General features: G+C 32.8%; 1 protein-coding gene across 2 annotated transcripts; it reads right to left on the reverse strand.

Annotated features, from left to right (window-relative positions):
- Positions 1 to 2,560: 2,560 nt before the first annotated feature.
- Positions 2,561 to 15,414, reverse strand: LOC114367832 (phospholipase D zeta 1-like). Of its 2 annotated transcripts, XM_028325039.1 has the most exons (20): positions 14,914 to 15,414; positions 14,190 to 14,291; positions 13,914 to 14,038; positions 13,679 to 13,820; positions 12,630 to 12,800; positions 12,328 to 12,501; positions 11,640 to 11,882; positions 11,356 to 11,472; positions 10,135 to 10,274; positions 9,856 to 10,005; positions 8,523 to 8,679; positions 7,891 to 8,424; positions 7,410 to 7,520; positions 6,956 to 7,102; positions 6,665 to 6,862; positions 6,489 to 6,590; positions 5,546 to 5,677; positions 5,400 to 5,465; positions 3,189 to 3,250; positions 2,561 to 3,092 (listed from the first exon to the last, which is right to left on the reverse strand). In XM_028325039.1, exons 1-20 carry the CDS (start codon positions 15,172 to 15,174, stop codon positions 2,846 to 2,848), a joined length of 3,381 nt encoding a protein of 1,126 aa, XP_028180840.1. In that variant the 5' UTR covers positions 15,175 to 15,414; the 3' UTR covers positions 2,561 to 2,845. The 2 variants fall into 2 exon arrangements, with proteins under 2 accessions (XP_028180840.1, XP_028180841.1); XM_028325040.1 differs by lacking the exon at positions 14,914 to 15,414 and having other exon boundaries at positions 13,914 to 14,013; positions 14,190 to 14,297.
- Between the last annotated feature and the right edge of the window lie 4,293 nt (positions 15,415 to 19,707).

Raw genomic sequence — 19,707 nt, forward strand, 5'->3', positions numbered from 1 at the left:
AATTCCAGATGAAGTCAGTAATAGTTCATTTTTCTTTGCTTCCTTTGCCAATGCTTCCAAAGCTTTCCTTCCACCATCCTTTCTACAATTCTTGTCTTTCTTCAAGGACACAGTTCTTGCCAATCCATTGACAAGAGATGGAAAAAGAACCATTGCCACTACATTCCAATCACAGTTGTAGATTATACACAGCCACAAAATTGGGTCATTATTATGTTTCTTTTCTAGTGGAAATACAAAGATTGGAAATCAAGTAGTGCCCCTTTGATCACCAAAGCAAAACAATGACAGCAACAACAACAATAGAGAAAAATGAAATTGAAATGAATTGAACAACGAAATGAGTATACCATCTATTTACAAACAGAAAAATGAAATGAGTATGTTAATTGTTTACTTGTTATTCACGAGATGAACATGCTATATAATATATATGTTGTACATCAGTTCTAGCTCTTTCAAGATAAACCTCAACAACCAGATACATGTAATGCAAATGAACATTAATGTTCATAATATTCAATAGAAAAAATCATTACACTATATAAATTTTATAGCATACCAAATTTCTCATAAAAAAAAAAAAAACAAAGAGAAAGTTTCAAACAAGCATTCAGGTAATCTCAAAAACAGTCGCTTAATTTCCTGCATTACTCAAAATTCACCCCAAAGAAAGATGGAAAATGATTCATAAATTGTAAGCTCAATCTTTTTTATCTTTTTGGTAATACAATAAACTCAATCTGAGTAAAAGAAAGCTTAATAAACAAGACTTTGATTTCCCACCAAATTTAATCAAGAGAAAGGATTTGTTACATATATGCCTGAGCTTGGAATGACCACCAGCCAGTCCTATCTCATGTTAGAACTGAGAGATGATTTCCTCTGAAGCTATGTATTATTACTTAAACTCCATGAACCCGAATTCCAAGCACAAATAGTGTAGGAACGTGGCTTTTACTTTTTGTAACTGGTAATGTAAGGTGGTGGCTGATGGCGGGTCTTATAACAAATTTACCATAGCACCCATGCTTTGGCCATCATAGGATACAGATCAGAAGGGCTTTTTGGACAATGGAAAGTGATCACATATGGTCCCCAACTTAAGGGATCCAATAAGTAATTAAAAAGCAAAATGAATATATTTCCATGATTCATAGTTTGCATGATTGTGATACGAGGTCGGTAGTTGACAAATATATATTACTATGGCAACCTGACAATTTAGTAATAAATAAATAACTCGTGTGCATGAAATTAGATTGTGTACTAGTTGTTGGCATTAAATTAAGTGATCTTCAATCTTAATTAAAAAGAAAATTTTCTTTGACTGAATATTCTAATCTCGAGCCTCAATCTGTTGGGAACTTTATAGTTTTTAACGACACTTTATGGTATACCAAACAGAAGCCTATCTCTTGGTCAGTTGTTATACTTAAAGAGCCCCTGGACACCAAGTCAAACAAGTGGACACTAGTTCACCGATGTGTATAAAAAAATATGTTGAGAAATATTAATCACTTAAATGAATCTCAGTGTTTTGGAAGACTAGTCATTGACATACGATCGACGAATACCTTGGTTCACTAAAAAAAAACAAGGGGACACTGATGATAATGTGACATTATTTCATGAGTCATGATGGACTTGGTTAACTAACAAGTACAAATTCATGGTTAGGGTTGCTTTGTGTGGAAGCCAAAAATGCATGATGACTATATAAAATTCACATAAAAACAAAGGAAGAAAAGAAAAAACAGATTGTTACCTAATAATTATTGAACTTCTTGACGATTGGAACACTGCGACATCTCATGCCAGATACGATTTAGAAGAGTAAATTAAGATTCGCATTCAGAATAGTTCATAAAGATTTTAACAAGAAAATCACCAACCTGAAAGAATTTATAGCAGAATGGAATAAAACATTATAGCAGACGACGATTTTTTCAGACGACGATTATTTAGGGTAGACTATTTGAAATAAGGATAATGGCGTGGTTAAATGTAAGCCATATTTTATTTATTTTTTAAATCACTCATGTATTGTTATAGATTCTTCTGGTTGATTTAATTCCTTTCGTATGTGTTTTGGTACTACAGGCATTCGTATAAAATAGCATTGCTCTTGAGATAATATCTACCGGGAATAACATAATTCAACATTTTATAAAATTCTTGCAAGTTATTCTCATACCTCCAGGATAACATTTAACGTCAGAGCCAAAGATTGTGAAAATGCCTATTCAATTTAAAGCAAATATTTGTATTAAATAATGTTTATCATTATGAAGAGGAAAAATTGATATTTTTTTTTTTACTTGAGACAAGGGCTAATTCAATAATGGGGGAAAAAGCAAGTAATGAAATGATGCAGCATTTTAAAAGCAAATCGATAGAAAGCCGAAATTTGAGGCAGTCTGATTTGTAGTTAAAACTTAAAAGTAGTTCTGAAACCTCTGTAATAGCTCCTGAAACTAACAGTGTATACACTAAAATTTTAAACTGTAAATCTTTGAAACTCACCTAGGATATAGTGGGGGGAAAAACAAGAACGAAGAAAGAAAAATATCTGACAATAAATATCAGCGCATATTATTGAACAGATTTTTCTTTTTCTATAAAAATTAAACTGATGTTCTTTTTACAGTGAGCAGTTACAGATACATTCTTTACAAGAATATGGTGATTATACCCTGTCTCCCCCCACCCCCACCCCACTTTTCTTTTTCTCACTTGCAGAATTGTAATAAAAAGGAATTCTGCAAGTATTAAACTACAAATTCCCTGTAAAAATTGAAAAAGAAAAAACCCAAGACGAGTTATATACTCGGAGACATCATACTCAATGGAAAACTTGAGTAGCGTAGTATTCGCTTTCATTAAAAGCAGGTCTTAGACTTTCCTGACACATGAATTCCAAGGGAAAGGAAACGAGATGACCCTTCACTGATGCTAATCTCTCCAAGGGATCGGTGTTTGTAATGCCTCCGTCATAATAGGATTCTAATTTTTCTGGGGCTATTCCTAAATCAATGGTCGTGTGACCAATTCTTTCTTTCCAGAAAGCCACACTTTGTCTGAAAGCAAGTCTGCAGAAACATTAGGTTTAAATTAGATGTTAGGGCAAGACAATAGAGAAGTTTCTTCAAAAGATGTAAGATGGGCAATAATTGTTACTAACATACCTGGTGTGTATCAGATCATTAGGTACGCAAGAAAAGACATCCTGGTAAATTGTAGTATTTGTCTGTAAAACGTATCCAAGGACAATAATCAGTATTATTCAGAAACATCATAAGATCTAAAGAGGGTATTCAATCACCTAGAAAATATTAGGAAACATAAACAGAAAGAATAGATGGTCTATCCGAATCATTTACATCACAAACCGCTTAAAACTTAGAACATACAATCATAAATCTCTTGCACAACTAAATAGTAATGCAATCTAAATAAGTCCCAAGGGGATTGGGCTAAAGAGTAATCTGAAAAATGTCATACTCCTGAAGCATGCATTGCACTCTAAAAGGACTTTGGAAGACAACAGATAACAGTAAAATTCTCATGCCATTTAAGTTCAAGCACATACTATCGACCTGTGTCTTTTTAGCAGATCACAGATGTCATTTCCAGTCGTCTTTTATTCCCCACACCAACAATTGGCTGTGTTAGATATTTTGGAAAATCCATTTTCTGGTAGAGAATTAGGTACATGGATCAGTGTCATAAAATTAAATCCTCGGCAAGTTCATTTAGATCTTAAGTCTGTCTTTTTAATGATTTCGACAATAATTTTTCTCAATTTCCCTTGACTTTTAACTTCAAAGGGCTATCCTCCATTTGGTCTAACTCTCCTTACAAATTACAAGGGCTTCTATCAGTCTTCGGATGCAGAGAAACAACTTAAGGGAGATTCTACCATACTTTCTTCAGTCAGTGCTTCCTCTATTTTTACTATAAGCATTATTTCTTGATCCTGTCATGTCTTGTATGTCCACAAGCCACTAACCCATAACAGCATCCTCATCTCTTCAACACTGACCTTATGCTCTTGAGGACATTTTACCACCCAACATTTAATGCAAGATAACATTTTGAATCTCAAAGTGGAAATTTTTTTTCTGTGGACTCTGACATTTCTCCATTTTATCTCAACTACCTTGAATTACAACTCCGTCAATATCTTCATTTGCTAGTATGATACATTCAAAATACTCAAACTAGTAACTTATGGAATAGTATGATCTTCAATTTTAAAGTCAAAGCTAGTTGTCAATGCGCGCCTTGTTAAACTTACTTTTCAAATGCTCCATTCTACTTCTATTTAATCAGTAACAATGTGCTTCCAAAGCTTTTCTCAACAACACTAGTTTACATTTATTTCCCTCCCTTGACTTTCCCATTAGGATTATACATCTGCAGAAAGCATGCTTGTTGAATTGGCTCTTTGATATGCTTAGCCAGCACATCCAAAACTAAGGTAAAAAGATAAGTAGACAAAGTAGACTTCCGGAGTGATCTAGGTAATTTTAAGTCACCCCGACACTAGCTGTAACCCTATCATACAAACACTTTTGTTCTACTGCCTTGCACTAATGAACACATACCTTTTGCCAATAAATCTGTAATTTAACATTTTCTAAAGCAATTTATGAAAATACAAATTAGAAGACTAGATGATATCCTTCTAAAATAACAAAAAGGCTTTAGAAAAAGGTTAAATTGCAAACTACCCATGCTAATGTTAACCTTAGGTTTTTCCTGAATTGCTTCCTCAGGTTTTAATTTTTTGTGGTTTACTCATTCGAACTTTTAACATTTGGCAATATACATTTTTTTCTTTGTTTACATTATTATTTTTTCCCAAACATATCATTGTATTTATTTCATATTTACCTAACCAAATACTTTCTAGCATTAAGAAATTCGAAGTGAAGTTGTACGAGACTGTTATAATTTTAGAAAGAGTTTTCAGTTACTAGAAGTGTAAAGTTGAAGTGAGAAAATTGCCAAAGCAAAAACATCGGGGGCAATTTGCCAAAAGTTGAAGTAGGTAATTTATTACTTGGCCAAAATAACAAAAATGAAAAGAAAAGAAGCCTAAAAAAAACACATACAAATTGAAAAGGCAAATCTATATCACAGCTACAATCAACTTTGGTCTTCAATCCTGAACTTAATGGAAGGGCAATGATATAATTAAAAGGGCAAAGGCCACTTTTAAAAGATAATTATTTATACAAAAAATACTTTTAGAAGAATGAATTTTACGAATCAAAATGTTCATGTAATAGTAATTTTATAAGAATATATCACTTAAAAGTTAAAACACCATTTATTCATATAAAAACAGGTCAAAATAGCAATGAATATTAGCATTCTATTTTCTTAATTACCTTTGCTGTTGCCATCCAAATATCCCTGTAAGTAGATTCAACGACTGGGTCCATTATTTGATTGACCTGAGGAAAAGATATTAAATTAGCCATTACAAATCAGGCACATGAAACAACTACTCACCAAAGAATGAAAAGTCACTAACCTCTCCTATAGGGAGACCCAAGTGTTCAGACCATAATGACAATCGGAGGGTCAAGGAAAACTTTCCTGCTTTCCAAGGCTTTCCATCCATATAAGAACCAATAAACTCTCTGTCTTCTAAAACTATACCAATCTGAAATCCATATGTGAGACAATTAAAAGAACAGAAAGGGGTACAGTAATTATGCATTAATAAATTACTTTAAAAAGTCAAATATAAGTTTTAAAACTACAGCAAATAGTAATCAACAGACCAATCTATGCATTCAATACACGATTTAAAAATGAGAAAAAAGGTGTTGGCAATAAGATGTACCTGTCAGTTGCAATTATTCTCTTATTAGTTACATATTTTATTTTAAGGTGTTCCCCCAAAATTTGTGAACATCACATTTATGTCAAACTGATGATATGAAGAAGGAACTTCGAAGTTTATCAACACCGAGGATTAAATTTGCAGTCTACACTCAAATTTTCCAATAAAATATATAGACGAGAAAAGCTAACTATATCAGTTGGATTAGGAAATAGTACATTCATGTATCATATGATAAATGCACTTAGTGTTCAAGGGAATTTGTAATTAGGATGTTGCACTCAATTAATATAAATCAAGGAAAATAGTATCCACTAAGTCTATTAAGAGTCTACATACATGAATGCTATGTATAATCTCTAATTCTCTATGTACACACGCACACTCTTGAACAAGAAAGCATTCCCATTCTCAATTCTCTGTAAAACATTGCATTCTATCTTTCTCCTCTCCCCCTCTAAATTCAACAATATCAACTAACTTGTTTCTATGACGTAAAAATTAGCATTGATGAAAATTAATTCAATGAGGGTTCATAAAATGAGAGACAGAGAACGTAGTATAAGTTAATTTAAACCCCTAATCAACCTCATGCAGCATATGAGGGGAAAAGGGTATGGAACTGTACCTCAGAATCTCTGGAGCCAAGTAAGCTCCTATCATTAATATTAGCAGATCCAATCAAAGTAATACAATCATCAACAATCATGATTTTACTGTGAACATACACCTGCAAAAAGTGCATATCATTAAGCTGACTGAAACTAACTCTGTATATGGCTGTAGACAGATGCAAAAGAATACCTGGCTGGTTGCCACAGGGCCACCATTAGAGAGTCTACCATAAGACCTTAGGCCATAAAAAGAGATGTAGTCATGTATTTTAGAACCAAGAAGTTCATAAAGATTATGCATGATAGAATTCTGCCCTCGGCAAATGGTTCGATACTGCCAATGCATTATGGCTCTCACAGATGCTGCACCACTATCATCAAGACCACCCTAGATAACTAAGAAATCAGTCTTACATTCATGCAAAAGCAATATTTACAGTGTTGAAACAGAAAAAAATAAAAGAATAAAATTAATCAGAACCTGGAAGCCAGGCAGGAGAGGTATGACAACTATAACCCTGAAAGATTTTTTGTCATTGTAAGCTCGCATAATCCGTCGATATAAAGCTTCTAACACACGATTCCGTATCATCTCATCTCCAGAAAGACCTGAGATAAAAAATTGATTCTGGAATATACTCCCAAGGATGAAATGGAACAGTCAGAGAAAGGTCCAGAACAGATTAAGGATGTGATAAGTATCATTTTAGTTTACAATAATGCCATTTTAGTTAATATAGACAATAATTACATGGTAACTCAGGTAATAAGTATCCATGTTCTTTCATACTTATTTTCAATCTATTGGCGGGCTTTCTAGATGGATTTATTATTATAACAAGGTAAAACCACTTTTGGTATAATCATCTGCAAAACCATCAATCTTCAAAAAATTGTAATTCAACGGAGATACAAGGAGGAAGTTTATTTAATACCTCAATGTAGATGAAGTATTCAGCTTTCTCAATAAGAGAGCAATAAGCATTGTGGATGCTCTCTTCGGTTTGACTTGTTCCAGCAGACCATTGACTCACACTCCTAATAACCTATCAATAGGTTATTTTAATGAGAGAAAATACAACAACCAATGTTGAAAAATTGACAGCATAAAAGTGACAAGAACAAAAGAAATAAGACAATGTAATGTGCATCGTCGTAAAATTTAATAATTCCAGCGAGATAAAATATCATTGACTTCACATGGATATTAGTCTTTATGTTGTAAAAAAATGGATAAAAGCCAAGGGTTACCAAAAAAATATCAGGCTTCTCTCAATAACTAATATTTAACAACAAAAATAACATTATTACATTTTAACGAACCTTTGATGAGATAAACATATAAAAGGTATAGGACAGACAAAATTGTACAAGTCAATGACAGTTATATTTAAGTAGGTCATGAGAACAACGCACTTGGCAACGGCAGGAAGCAAGAGGACCAACTTGTCCTGATTCTTCAGCAAAACCTCCTTGGTCACCCCGTTCTTGCGTTTCCCACCATTGTGGCTTTGTACTTTGTAAATCAAAATGAGCCACTCTATCCAGAGACATTTTCTCAAGACCATGCTCAGAATCTAGATCATCTACAAAGCCCTTCATTGGTGTATCTGGACCAACTGCTACAATTTTGGCCTTCCGGAACGAGAACGGAAGACCACTGCTGATCCTTCTTGGCTTGTCAAGGTGATGTGAAAAGGAGATTACCCCATTCAATTTTTGGTCTCCTTCATGAGTATCCAACCCATCAGACTCCTGAGGCAAAAGTAGAGGAATATCTTGGTCTTGGGAAGATAAGGAAAATGAATCTTCTCTCTTGAGAACTCTATGATTGTCAGTGTTCCTACTTTCAATCTGTATCTCTCTGCTTCTTCCCAAGTAATGTGGAATAACCATATGATGCTGAGGCATAAGTAATGGAATTGCTTGCTCATATGGAGCTTTGTTCCTCTGACGTTAATAAAAAAAATATTATTTCCTATTTAGGGAATATAGGAATAGGACCAGAATGCTCCAAGACTTCAATGCAATTGCAAAATAAGACTAACCTTGGCATAATTCCATCGCTGAACAAAGTGCCTAGCAATGTCACGGCAAGGTGGTCCCCAAAGGGCACAATGAACATCATGCCAAGGCATACGAGGATATTTTTCACGTTCTAATTCATCTTTCATTGTATCTTCCCATGAATTTGGCTCAGATTCTCTGTCAAAATTGAAAATGAATCTATTACTATCGTTGAACAGGAAAGAGCTAGTCTATGATCAATTAATAATGAATGACATATCTTAACACATTCAAAGTGCAAGCTTACCAATTGTTTTCTTTGGAATTTCATAGATATTTATTGTAGCATATCATATCAATATGTAAAATGTTAGAACCAATCTTAGGAACTAATATACCTGTATAATTAGGATCAAATCATTGTAATTAATACTAGCACTAATGTATATAGAAATCATATGTCGACTGTCTACATACACTATTTTACCCCTAATCAGATTGTTCTTGGGATTCTTAAGTGTTTTCCATGTCAAATATTGCCTCTGCTAGAATAAAACTGAAAAGTTAATTAAATAAAGCATTGAGGTGAATTTGAATTCATATGGGAAATGCACTATATGAAACGTCAACAATATTATTTCTGCACCTAAACACATACATATAAACAACTACCACTTTTGGGGGGAAATCATATCAACCACCCGTCTCTTTCTCTCTTTTTGACCAAAAAATTGCTTGGTGTAAAGATAAGCATAAGACTTTAGGTGTAGAGGAAACATTTTCCATGAGACATACATGTTCAATTTTAATAACTGAAATCTGAAGAATTATAAATTTTTGAGAATTACTTATCTAAAAACATGTCTAAATAAAAATTATAAAACATGATTGGAAAGAAACAACTTAATTCAAAAATAATTTTTCTTTCTGGTTTGTTTTTTCTCCTTAACAATGCTTGGTTGGAGGGGATGAGAAGGAGGGGAGGAGAAATGAGGGGCCAAAATCCATCCCTCCCAATTGTGCCTCCCTAACCAATATAGGAGGGATATGGAGAGGAGGGGAAATGATTTATAAGTTTTGGACTGTGGTAGACTAAATTGTCCTAAGATTTTATTTTCCATCCTCTCCCCTAGTAAACCAAACAAGGGGACCCTCTTCTCCCCTCCTTTGAACCAAAAAATGCATAATATAAGCAAACATTTTCCTCTACTCTTTAACAACAGATTTTGAGCTACTACTGTCACATATACACACTTCTATTATTTCTCCAAATAATAGAAGTGTGTATAATAGTCTTTTAACAATTTCATAGCATGACCAAACAAACTCTTACAAAGCTTCTTAGTGATTTTATTTTCTATCCCCAAAACTTACCTTGGGTTATAATAGTCTTTTCCAGGCCAGGTTAGAGGAGGGAAATCTCCCACTTTATGCTCAGATGTGTCATAACGACCAAAGCACAAATCAAGTCCTCCAATAAAGCAAATATGGTTATCAATAATGACTAGTTTTTCATGATGCGACCTGTGTATAATAATCACAAACAAATAAGAAACTACAAAAGTGCAGTATAATTGATGTTGTTTGATAAAAAAAACATAAGTTTGTTATAAAACCATAAGACTAAATGCCAAGTTTTGGGTAATTGCATACCACAGGTAAACACCAGTAGAAAAGTGGTCAGGATAGCGTAATACCCTCACATTCTCATGAATGCTAAGAAGCTTTTTCTTGCTATAAACACTGTTGATTTTCAAAGCAAGAGCCACCTCTTTGTAGAGAAGAATGTAAATCTGCATTAAAAATCCATGTAAATCTTGACAATGGAAATAAAGCAATTGGAACATGCATTATCCCAGTGGCATACATCATAGCTGAGTACCTTTGTAACTACTTGATTATCGTAAGGACTGTACTGATCAGCAATTAAGTAATAAAATAATTCAATTAATCTACTTCCTCCATTATGGTATCAAAAACATTTATAGAAAACTACAGGTCTATGTAGTATGTACCTTCAACCAGCACCATTCATAAATCAACAAACAATAAAGCAAATTTTGGACCCACTTGTTCTATCAAGAAAGGGGAGATCAATAACAGAATTTTGTTGATCCATCTTCACATATGTCAAGTTTGTACTATGCAATGCAATTCAAAGATTCCAACAAACCATCATCCCTCCCTACCTAATTACACAAAATCCGTGGATTTTGGCTAGCATATACAAAGCAAAAGCATGGACACTGTGACACAGCAAACTTTTAGACAAGTTTCAATACATAGCTTAAATGGATTTGACACCTTTCTTGAAGCACCCATACTTCATGCACTTTGCAATGACTCAAAATTTAGAAAAGAAAAAAAATGTTGAAACAAAGTGTGCATACAGAAAACTGGGAGAAGCAAAATGCACCAAAAATTTAACTTTGTTGTACCTAAAATGAAATTTAGGCCAATGTCCAAGGATGAAGACAAAATATTCACTTTGAAAGATTACAAGGGGCAGTCAGTCAATGTTCAAATCCTCATGCCACACACACATGCACAAACATATCTACAGGTCTACATCCATTTGCTTCAGCCAAACCAAGGGTTCTCAAGTCAGGTCACATACTGGGCAAGACCCAAACTAAACACAATACACTTTGCAATGAAAAACAAATTCAGGAACAGAGAACAAGTAGTCGTCTAGTGAAAGACACAACATTAATACAGTAGAAAGCAAATGTGGATAAGATGACTGAAAGCCATCATCATACTAAAATCCTTGGAATGATTGTAATTATCTCTTTAAACAACTCAAACTCAAGTAATTAAAAAAATGTCTCTTAAAAAGGCAAAGCATGAGTGAGAGCTCATAGTAAAGGTTACCTGAACCCCTTGCTTAGCTTTTGCTTCCAGCAAATTATCAAGCCTTGACGAAGCATGAGTGTGGAAAGGTCGCCGTAGATACAGTTCTGGGCACAGCCACCACCCACAGATAAATATCTGCATGAATCTCTCAATCATTGAACAGAAACTTGAAAACAACCATTATTCTCTATCTATCTATCTACTATCTATCTATCTATCTATCTATCTATCTATCTATCTATAGGTGTGCATGTATGTATGTCATGAGTGGGCTTGAATGTTATGACACTGGAAAAACAAACCTCTGATTTTGCAGCCTCAATTGAAAAAGCAATGGCCTCAAATGCTGCTCGCCCATCAATGAACCACTGGGCTTGACTTCCGTCTTCAACTAGGCCTCTTGGAGGAGCAAATGAACCATAACGGTGAGGATGACACCAGCCTTCAGGAGGCCTGAGTCCAGCATCGTTAATTGCAGCAACCCAATCTTTAACTTTACTACTACTTTTCACTCTAATTCTGATGCTCCGGATTCCACAAGTCACCTATAATACTCAGTTAATTTTTAAGATTTAAAAAGGCGTCTTTCTCTGTATAGTATCACCATACATCTAATAACAACCACAAATGGCTAGTAATTACATAAGACTAAAACTCAATTCAGTCCTTGAAAGAATTTTGGAACATCAATTTGGTCTTCAAAAGATTATTTACATCAACTTGTTCCTCAAAAGAAAGCTTTTAAATTCCCAAAGTTACTAGTTATTGGGATCAAATTGATATCATTGACCAAATATTACCATTTGAGGATCAATTTGATGTCACTGATCTTTCGAAGACCCAATTGATGTTCTGAAAAATTTTGAAGGACCAAATTGGGGATTTACTCAAGATATGATGTAAAACAAACAGAAAGACCATATGAATTGGCATTATTTTAAAGCACATGACTATGAAGCAACAATGGAGATAAAAGAGCACCCATCTCACCTTGAATGAATGACGTAAAGGATTTCGTTCCTTCATTTCACTCGCCAGCGATAGTCGACCATCCCCATTCCCATCTGAGGCAGGCAGTACATCAAAAACAATGATGTCTAGAGGCTGTGTATCGAAAGGATCTGCCAGCAATGCCAAGAATCCAGGTTTCAGTACAGCCCATACCTGCACATATAAAGACAGGAAATTTATAATATAGTTTAAAAAAATATAATAAAAGTTACCAAAAAAGAATTAAACAATACCAAGATAAGTGAAGCATATTAACCAACTTCGAAAGCAGAATTCTATACCTTTTGCCAGTTGTCATTACAGCAACTAAAACAGTCAGACAAACAACACTTCCTGGAATCATCATCCTTCTGGATTTTGGGTAGATGCTTCACCATCACATATTCTTCCTTCAGCTTAGGACCATATTCAGGTGAAAAAGATAACTTCGATACCTCCAAGAACTTGCAAACCTAGAACATAAAATTTCTTATTGTAAAAACAAGCGTTTAGTGATCATAAAATAAAAGACCACACAGTTTCAACTAGAAATCAAATAGAGAAGATTAAATATCCAACAAAACAGCTAATAAAGAAACATAAATAGGCATGCATGGACTTCAACTGAAAATAAAATATGTTTTATAAGTTCCGAGGTCCATATCATATAACATTTACTAAATACGGTAGTAAAAAAAATGGCAACAATTTGTTAAAATTCAAGCCGAACAGAACCAATAGGCAGCCCAGTGCACAAGCTCCCACCATTTGGGGTCTTGAAAGATCTTATACATGTAACCTTAACCCTAAGAGTGGAGAGCCTATTTCCAGACTAGAACCAGAACAAGAATCATGTCAGCCTTACTTGAAACAGATTCATGATGTTAGCCTTCCCTGCCAAATCTAGTAATCAGACGCATGGATTTCACATGCAAAGGTGCAGTGTCTTGGCAAACTTACATGATTGATATTTATCAATAACACTAATATCCCAGAGCGAGTTTTGGTGCAATAGTAAAGTTACTAGCTTGCAATCTAGTACTAATTGATTCTACTCATGAGGGGTTTGGATGTGTACATTTGACCCACACCACCCCCACAATGGTGGGATCATCATGCATCTGGCTTCCTTTCAATGAAACTAATATCCAAAATCAAGTTATTCCATTGCCAGAGTAGTAAGGAAACACAACTAATTCTACTTTTACTTAATAAATAACCCTACCCATAACATCAAACTATAACATTCTATGTATATCTGAAATGTCTGACATATGAACTGGCAATGAATCGATGACTGTTTTCCATAACATGATAAACATATTTTCAAAAGCTCATGCACAAAGCATACCTCACGAGAGTTCACAATACTGATATTTCCCAAAAAGTGATTCAGATATCCTTGCATTGCTCTCTTTGCCCTGTCTGCAATAGAATGCTGTCTTCCCAAGGCTGGCCGTATAATTGGCAGAGCAGCACTAGATGGAACATCTCTGCACAAAAAATCAACTTATAGGATATTAAGACCACAGAGTAACATGTTTCAATCATAGAGTGCTCCACAGGAGTTTCACATTGGGGATCACCTGTCCTTGGCACTTTCATGAGTTTCTTCAGTATGCAACGGGACAGTCTCATCATCACCTTCGTCGTCATCTTGCGCCATAGCAGTGTGTTCTCCAATTCCTAGATTTTGAAGCCATTCTTTAACCTTTAATATAATGTTTCAGTGAACATTACATCAAAATCCAAACTTAGCTAGATAGAAATGATATCACCAAAAAATAATACAATAAATGCGCACAAAATCCATTCACATATAAGGCAATCAACCGAAAATCAATGTAAACAACATTGCTCACCTGCTCTTGTTTCTCGTGGATTTCCTCAATAAAAGCACGTTTCTTTAGCGCGAAATGCAAAATAAATACTTGATGGGCTTTCTTTGTTAGCTCCCACTTGAACTGGAATGCAAAGGAGACATATAAGTACCCTCCTGTAGGAAGGAAGGCTAAAAGAAATAAATACTCAACAACCAATGTTGTTCTTCCATCCAACCATTCACAGCCACAGGCCCACAGCGAAACAGACAAGGCCAATACAGGTATTATAAATATACTACGGATTGTTCACCTCCGTTTATTTTTTGTCTTCTATAGAAGAATTCTTACACACACTTTCAACTCTAACAACTAAAAAGCTGGTGAAGGCCAAAAGCAAATGCGCAAAAGCAGAAACTTTTGTTCGGGGAAACTGAAAATTAAAAGGAAAAGACAAAAGCTAACTAAGTTGAAGTCTTTTGGAGAATACAAACAAACTGCAGAACCGTTGTTGCATCATGCAGCTCTGGTTCAAAGTAAACCTTCTACGATGAATTCGCCAAATACATACGTAAGTACGTATAAATATATGCACATATAAAAACGCAGTGTATGAAGAAGCAATCGGATTCAAATATAGGATCATTAGGATCCAATTTCCCTCGCTTTTGGTTAACAGAATCGGCTTCAGTGCTTGCGATCAGAGAAATTTCTCTTTTTTTTTGTTGAGAATTCCAAATTTACGAAGAGAGAGATTGCACGTTACCTGTTTGTACTGAACCTGAATTGTGTAAGAGAGTTGCATGGGGCTGATGTCGCTGGCGTCGGGCCGAGAGACGGAGACGATGGCGGCTTTGGGCAATTCCTCGAAAATCCGATTGGCCTCGGCGCCGCTGTGCCGGAACGACGGGACCGAGGAAATCTCCTCGGCCGCCGCGGCCGGCGGCGACGGCGGCGGAGACGATTTCATTTGGACGTAGCGAGAGCTGCCGCCGCCGGCGGAGGACATTAACTGCTCCGTCGCCATTGGAATTGAATCGTCGGCGGCGGCGATAGAGAACGATGCGGGAATCGAATTGCGACAAGGAAGTGATGATGCAACGACGTCGTTGGTGGTTTAAGATCCAAAATCAAAATTCAGAGAGAGAGAAAGAGAGAAGAGAACGCTAGTTTTCGTGAGAAGAGGAAAATAATACGGAACAAGAGTTGAACTGTGAACAAGGCCAAACGAGTGCGGAAGTTTGATTTCTTCTTCACTCGCCCTTCTTTGTTTCTAGTCCTTACCATTTTCCTTTTTAAGAAAATTATTTATATAACAAATTAAAATACTAATCATAAAAAATAATTAAAATACACTATTATTTAAAATAAAATTACGGTCGTATAAATATCTAATGTAATCTATATTATTATTATAAAAATAAGAATTAAATATGTTTAACATCTATAACATATATCTAATTTTTGTTTTGACATGATAATTTTTTTTAAGTCTTTAATATATTAAAAGTTTTGCCTTTTAATACATTTTAATCATTAGATTGATATTACATCATCATTTAACTAATAACATGAACTTGAAACAAAATTTTTAATATATAAAAGATTTTAAACAACAAAAAAAATCATCAGGAACTCAAAATAAAAATATGGTATATATCATGGATTTAAAAGTAAAAATGGTGTTGTTTTACAAGTCCAAGGAGTTTTAAACTTGAGTTGATTGTAGTGATTCAATAATGAAAAATCTCTTGATATCGTAAATTAATCTTATCTTCTTAATTGGCAATTTTTTAGATAACTGGTCATAGATTGAGGTTTCAAGAGATATTTATATTGTATTTGGTTGATTAGAGGGGGAGTAAAATAGAGAAGAAATTATGTGAGTCTCATGTCTCTTATATTTTATTTTAATATAAATATTTTTCTTTTATTTTCATCATTATTTTTATCCTCTCAACCAAATCCAACATTGGAAGAGTCCAAAGGATTTGTTGTAATATTGTAAGGTTTCATTGCATTTATATGAGTAAGAATGATCTATTTAATGAGAGAATCTGTTTTCGATTCTCATCATGTATAAAATTCTCCAAAGGCAAATCACAAACCACGAATAAAATTAGTTTTTGATCCAACATATTAGAAGATGAAAGACACTTGTGGTCTCCTACCCAAGACCAAAAATCAAACATTAGAAATTGAGTTTGGTATTTGACAATAAGTCGATTTAGGATCATGAGAGAGTTTAAGATGCACATAGCCCAACCTAAAAATGAGATATACATAACGCTACAATCTCAAGTTAAAGACAAATGAGACTTATAAACTAGTAAATACGAAAGACATACCCAAAATTGAATCGAATAAAGACTTAATAATGAAAATAAATAAATAAGATATAGATGTAGGAACTCTTAAGTTATTAGTATTATATTTTTTAAAATAAGATTGAACGATGATTTGCATAATAAAATTACACTAAATATGATTTAAGTTATTAAGGTTCAAATTCAATAATTGTATCAAAACCATCCAAAAGATTGTATCTATGTTTCCATAAAAGATAATGTAGTAATTTTTTTTTTAATTATGGTGATTTAGATGGCGAGTATTATTTTTATGTTGTTTCGATGCAATCTATAAGATGTTTAGAAAACGTGTTTGTTTTATAGGAGTACTAATATATTTTAACTGTAGAATACTGTAGTTATTTGATTTTAGCGTTCACTGATTTGAATGGTAGGTAGTTGATAGGTCAGAAGATGGCTAAAATGGATTTCTTTGTGAAATGAATGTTGCAAATTGGACCTCTTGCCTCTATGATGGCGCATTAATTAGGATTAAGTACGTTATTTTATTTGCTTTGTTGTCGTCGTCGTGGTGTTGAATTTATTGATGAATGGTGGAGCATTTGACCAAAACACGAATACTTTACTTGAACAAAATATTCGCCGATCATGTGCCATTTATCATCAACAGTTGCCATACACTTGGCGCAAATTTAATGTAGTTGTATGGACAAGGCATTGAAGAAAAAAAAATATTACTGCATTAAATTTACTAGCAAGATTTTGGTGCTATTTCATAAATACAATTTTTTGTGTAATTTTTAATGAAAACACAAGTGTACTAGTTCATCAATGAAATATAATACTCCTAGTATTTCATCTAATCTAGATAAATAACAGATTTTATAAATAAAAATAAATAAATAAATAACAGTAATATTTTTTTTTACAAGAAAATAATAGTAAGACAATGTTCCAAAAGACATTTCAGTTAATTTTTAATTTTTTATTAACTAAAAAACTCATTTAATTATTTGGTAAGCAATTTTTTTTTAATTTTTCAATGGCTTATAATATTTTTTGAACATTATTTGAAGTAACATTTTGTGAAACGTTTAATTTTATCTTCTAACTTTTTATATTTTTTTTTCACTTTTATCTGTTATATATTTATTCATTTTTCTTATTACACTTTTTAAATAAGTTGTAATTTTATACTTTTCAACTACTTCAATAATTAATTTTATCAAACACTTATAATTTAATAAATTAATTTTTTAAATTCTAATTAATTTTCAGCTAATTTACATAATGACTTTAAATACAATATTCCGTCTGTTCCATAAAACTAGTAATAGTCATGTATAAGAAAAAAATTATTTTAAAAAAAAATTATTTTAATTTTTTAACTAACATTAATTAATAATATTTTTTTCATTTTATCTCTAATAATATTAATGATAGGTGCTATAAAAATAGAAATTAAATTAATGATAATAGAATTAATTTTATAAAATCATTATTTTTTTCGTTTATTTATTAAAAAAAAGTATACTTGTATAAAATAAGGTAGAAGGATAATTATAAGGAAAGAGATGGAGCAATGATACTTTAAATCAACGGCATTTGTTTGTGATGAAGTAATTTTTCCCTCTTTGGTTGCACACGTACTTTCCCATTCTCCATGCGTTCATCAGCCAGACAAGAAAACAGTCCTATTAAATAGATCTCGATGGATCCAAACTCCAAAGATAACCTTTCTTCATGATGGATCATTACATTCTTTTCACAAAATGTCTGAGAAATTAATACCTAAGTTTTATATTGATTAACAATACAAGCATATCAAAATATTTAAGTGAGGAGTAATTCTCATTTTTAAGATGGTTTTTTAGGTTAAGTTAGACTTTTTACATTATACATTATAAGAGACATCATCAATCGTTTAATGATATGAAATAAAATCAAGAATTCGAGATTGTCTTCCTGAAAGTTAAAACACAAAATACAAAATGTCCAGTATCTTTATCTTTTTTTTAAAAAAAAAAATGTTATTTAATTAGCCAATAATATTAGCACAAGTTAGAATAAAAACTTTTCTTAATATGCAGCAGTTGTGATTATATAAATAGTACTAATTAACTCTATAGATGATTCTCTGCACAATATTTTAAATCAATGACATGTCTTCGTGGCAAGTAAATTGCCCTATTTGCACATGTACTTTTTCCCTTCTAGATACGTTCATCAACCTGACAAGAAAGCAATACTAATAAATTGATGTTCATGGATCCATACCATAAAGAAGAAAAGAATATCTTTCTTATTACCAAAAAAAAAAAAAAAAAACAGAACCCTTTTCAGTTTTCACAAATTGTGTGGCCATCATCAATCGTTTTATGCTATATCGTTATGTGCAACAAACTGAGGAATTCGAGCTTTCGTTTGTAAATTTTAAAATTATGATGAGTAAATATTCTTATTTTGTTTTAGTTCGTTGTTTTTATTTTGTAGTTCTTTTATTCTTATTAGTCTGAAATATATAACTTTAAATCTAAGTCACTAATTAATTTCATTAATTTAGTACTAACTCGCTATAATAATATTGTTAATTACGTGATAGCACTGTCTACTATACTGTGTTGACTGATATTTTAGGAGACGCGAAAGGTAATACTAATATAGTTGGTTTTCCTGTAGATAAAAGTATAAACGTATACTATAATGAGAAAGTTACACATCTTATTTAAAATATACCAGATTTGGCAGGCGGAGATATATATGTTGAAGGGGTACATCTCCAAAATCAAAGAGGATACCTGAGTTAAAAAAAAAAAAGTTAAGAAGAGATTTTTTAAAAGTTTCCTGTTAGAAAAGTGATTCAATAAAAATGATTAATGTATTGAAGTTAAAATTCAATCATTTGAATATTATTGGAATTTGAGTGTTTATAAAAATAATTATTGATCAAATTTTATTTACTTCCCAATTAAATTCCAAACTAATCACTAGTCAGTATCATTTTCCTTATTAACTAGAGCTTATAAAAAAAAAGTCTACAATTGTTATTTATGAGATACTTTCACCATAACATTTAGCTATTAAGTGAAGAGAGATATGTAAACTAACTTTAGAAGAATTAAACTACCCGTGTGTAAAAGATACATTATGCCCTTAAAAAAATACTCAATATAATAAGTTACATAATTTATGAAGTGTTTATATTAAGTAATTTATAATTGAGTCCTAGCTATTATTATTTAGTTTGAATT

This window comes from Glycine soja, chromosome 9 (genome assembly GCF_004193775.1).
Source record: "Glycine soja cultivar W05 chromosome 9, ASM419377v2, whole genome shotgun sequence".
NCBI classification, from domain to species: Eukaryota; Viridiplantae; Streptophyta; class Magnoliopsida; order Fabales; family Fabaceae; genus Glycine; species Glycine soja.

What these genes read in the sequence shown, in the direction of transcription:
- LOC114367832 (XM_028325039.1), bottom strand. Translation starts at nt 15,174, where the DNA reads ATGGCGACGGAGCAGTTAATGTCCTCCGCCGGCGGCGGCAGCTCTCGC. An exon ending in TTCAGGTTCAGTACAAACAG is followed by an intron (nt 14,292 to 14,913) that starts GTAACGTGCAAT and finishes TTTGCATTCCAG; the next exon opens with TTCAAGTGGGAGCTAACAAA. An exon ending in AAGCTAAGCAAGGGGTTCAG is followed by an intron (nt 10,275 to 11,355) that starts GTAACCTTTACT and finishes TTTTTAATGCAG; the next exon opens with ATTTACATTCTTCTCTACAA.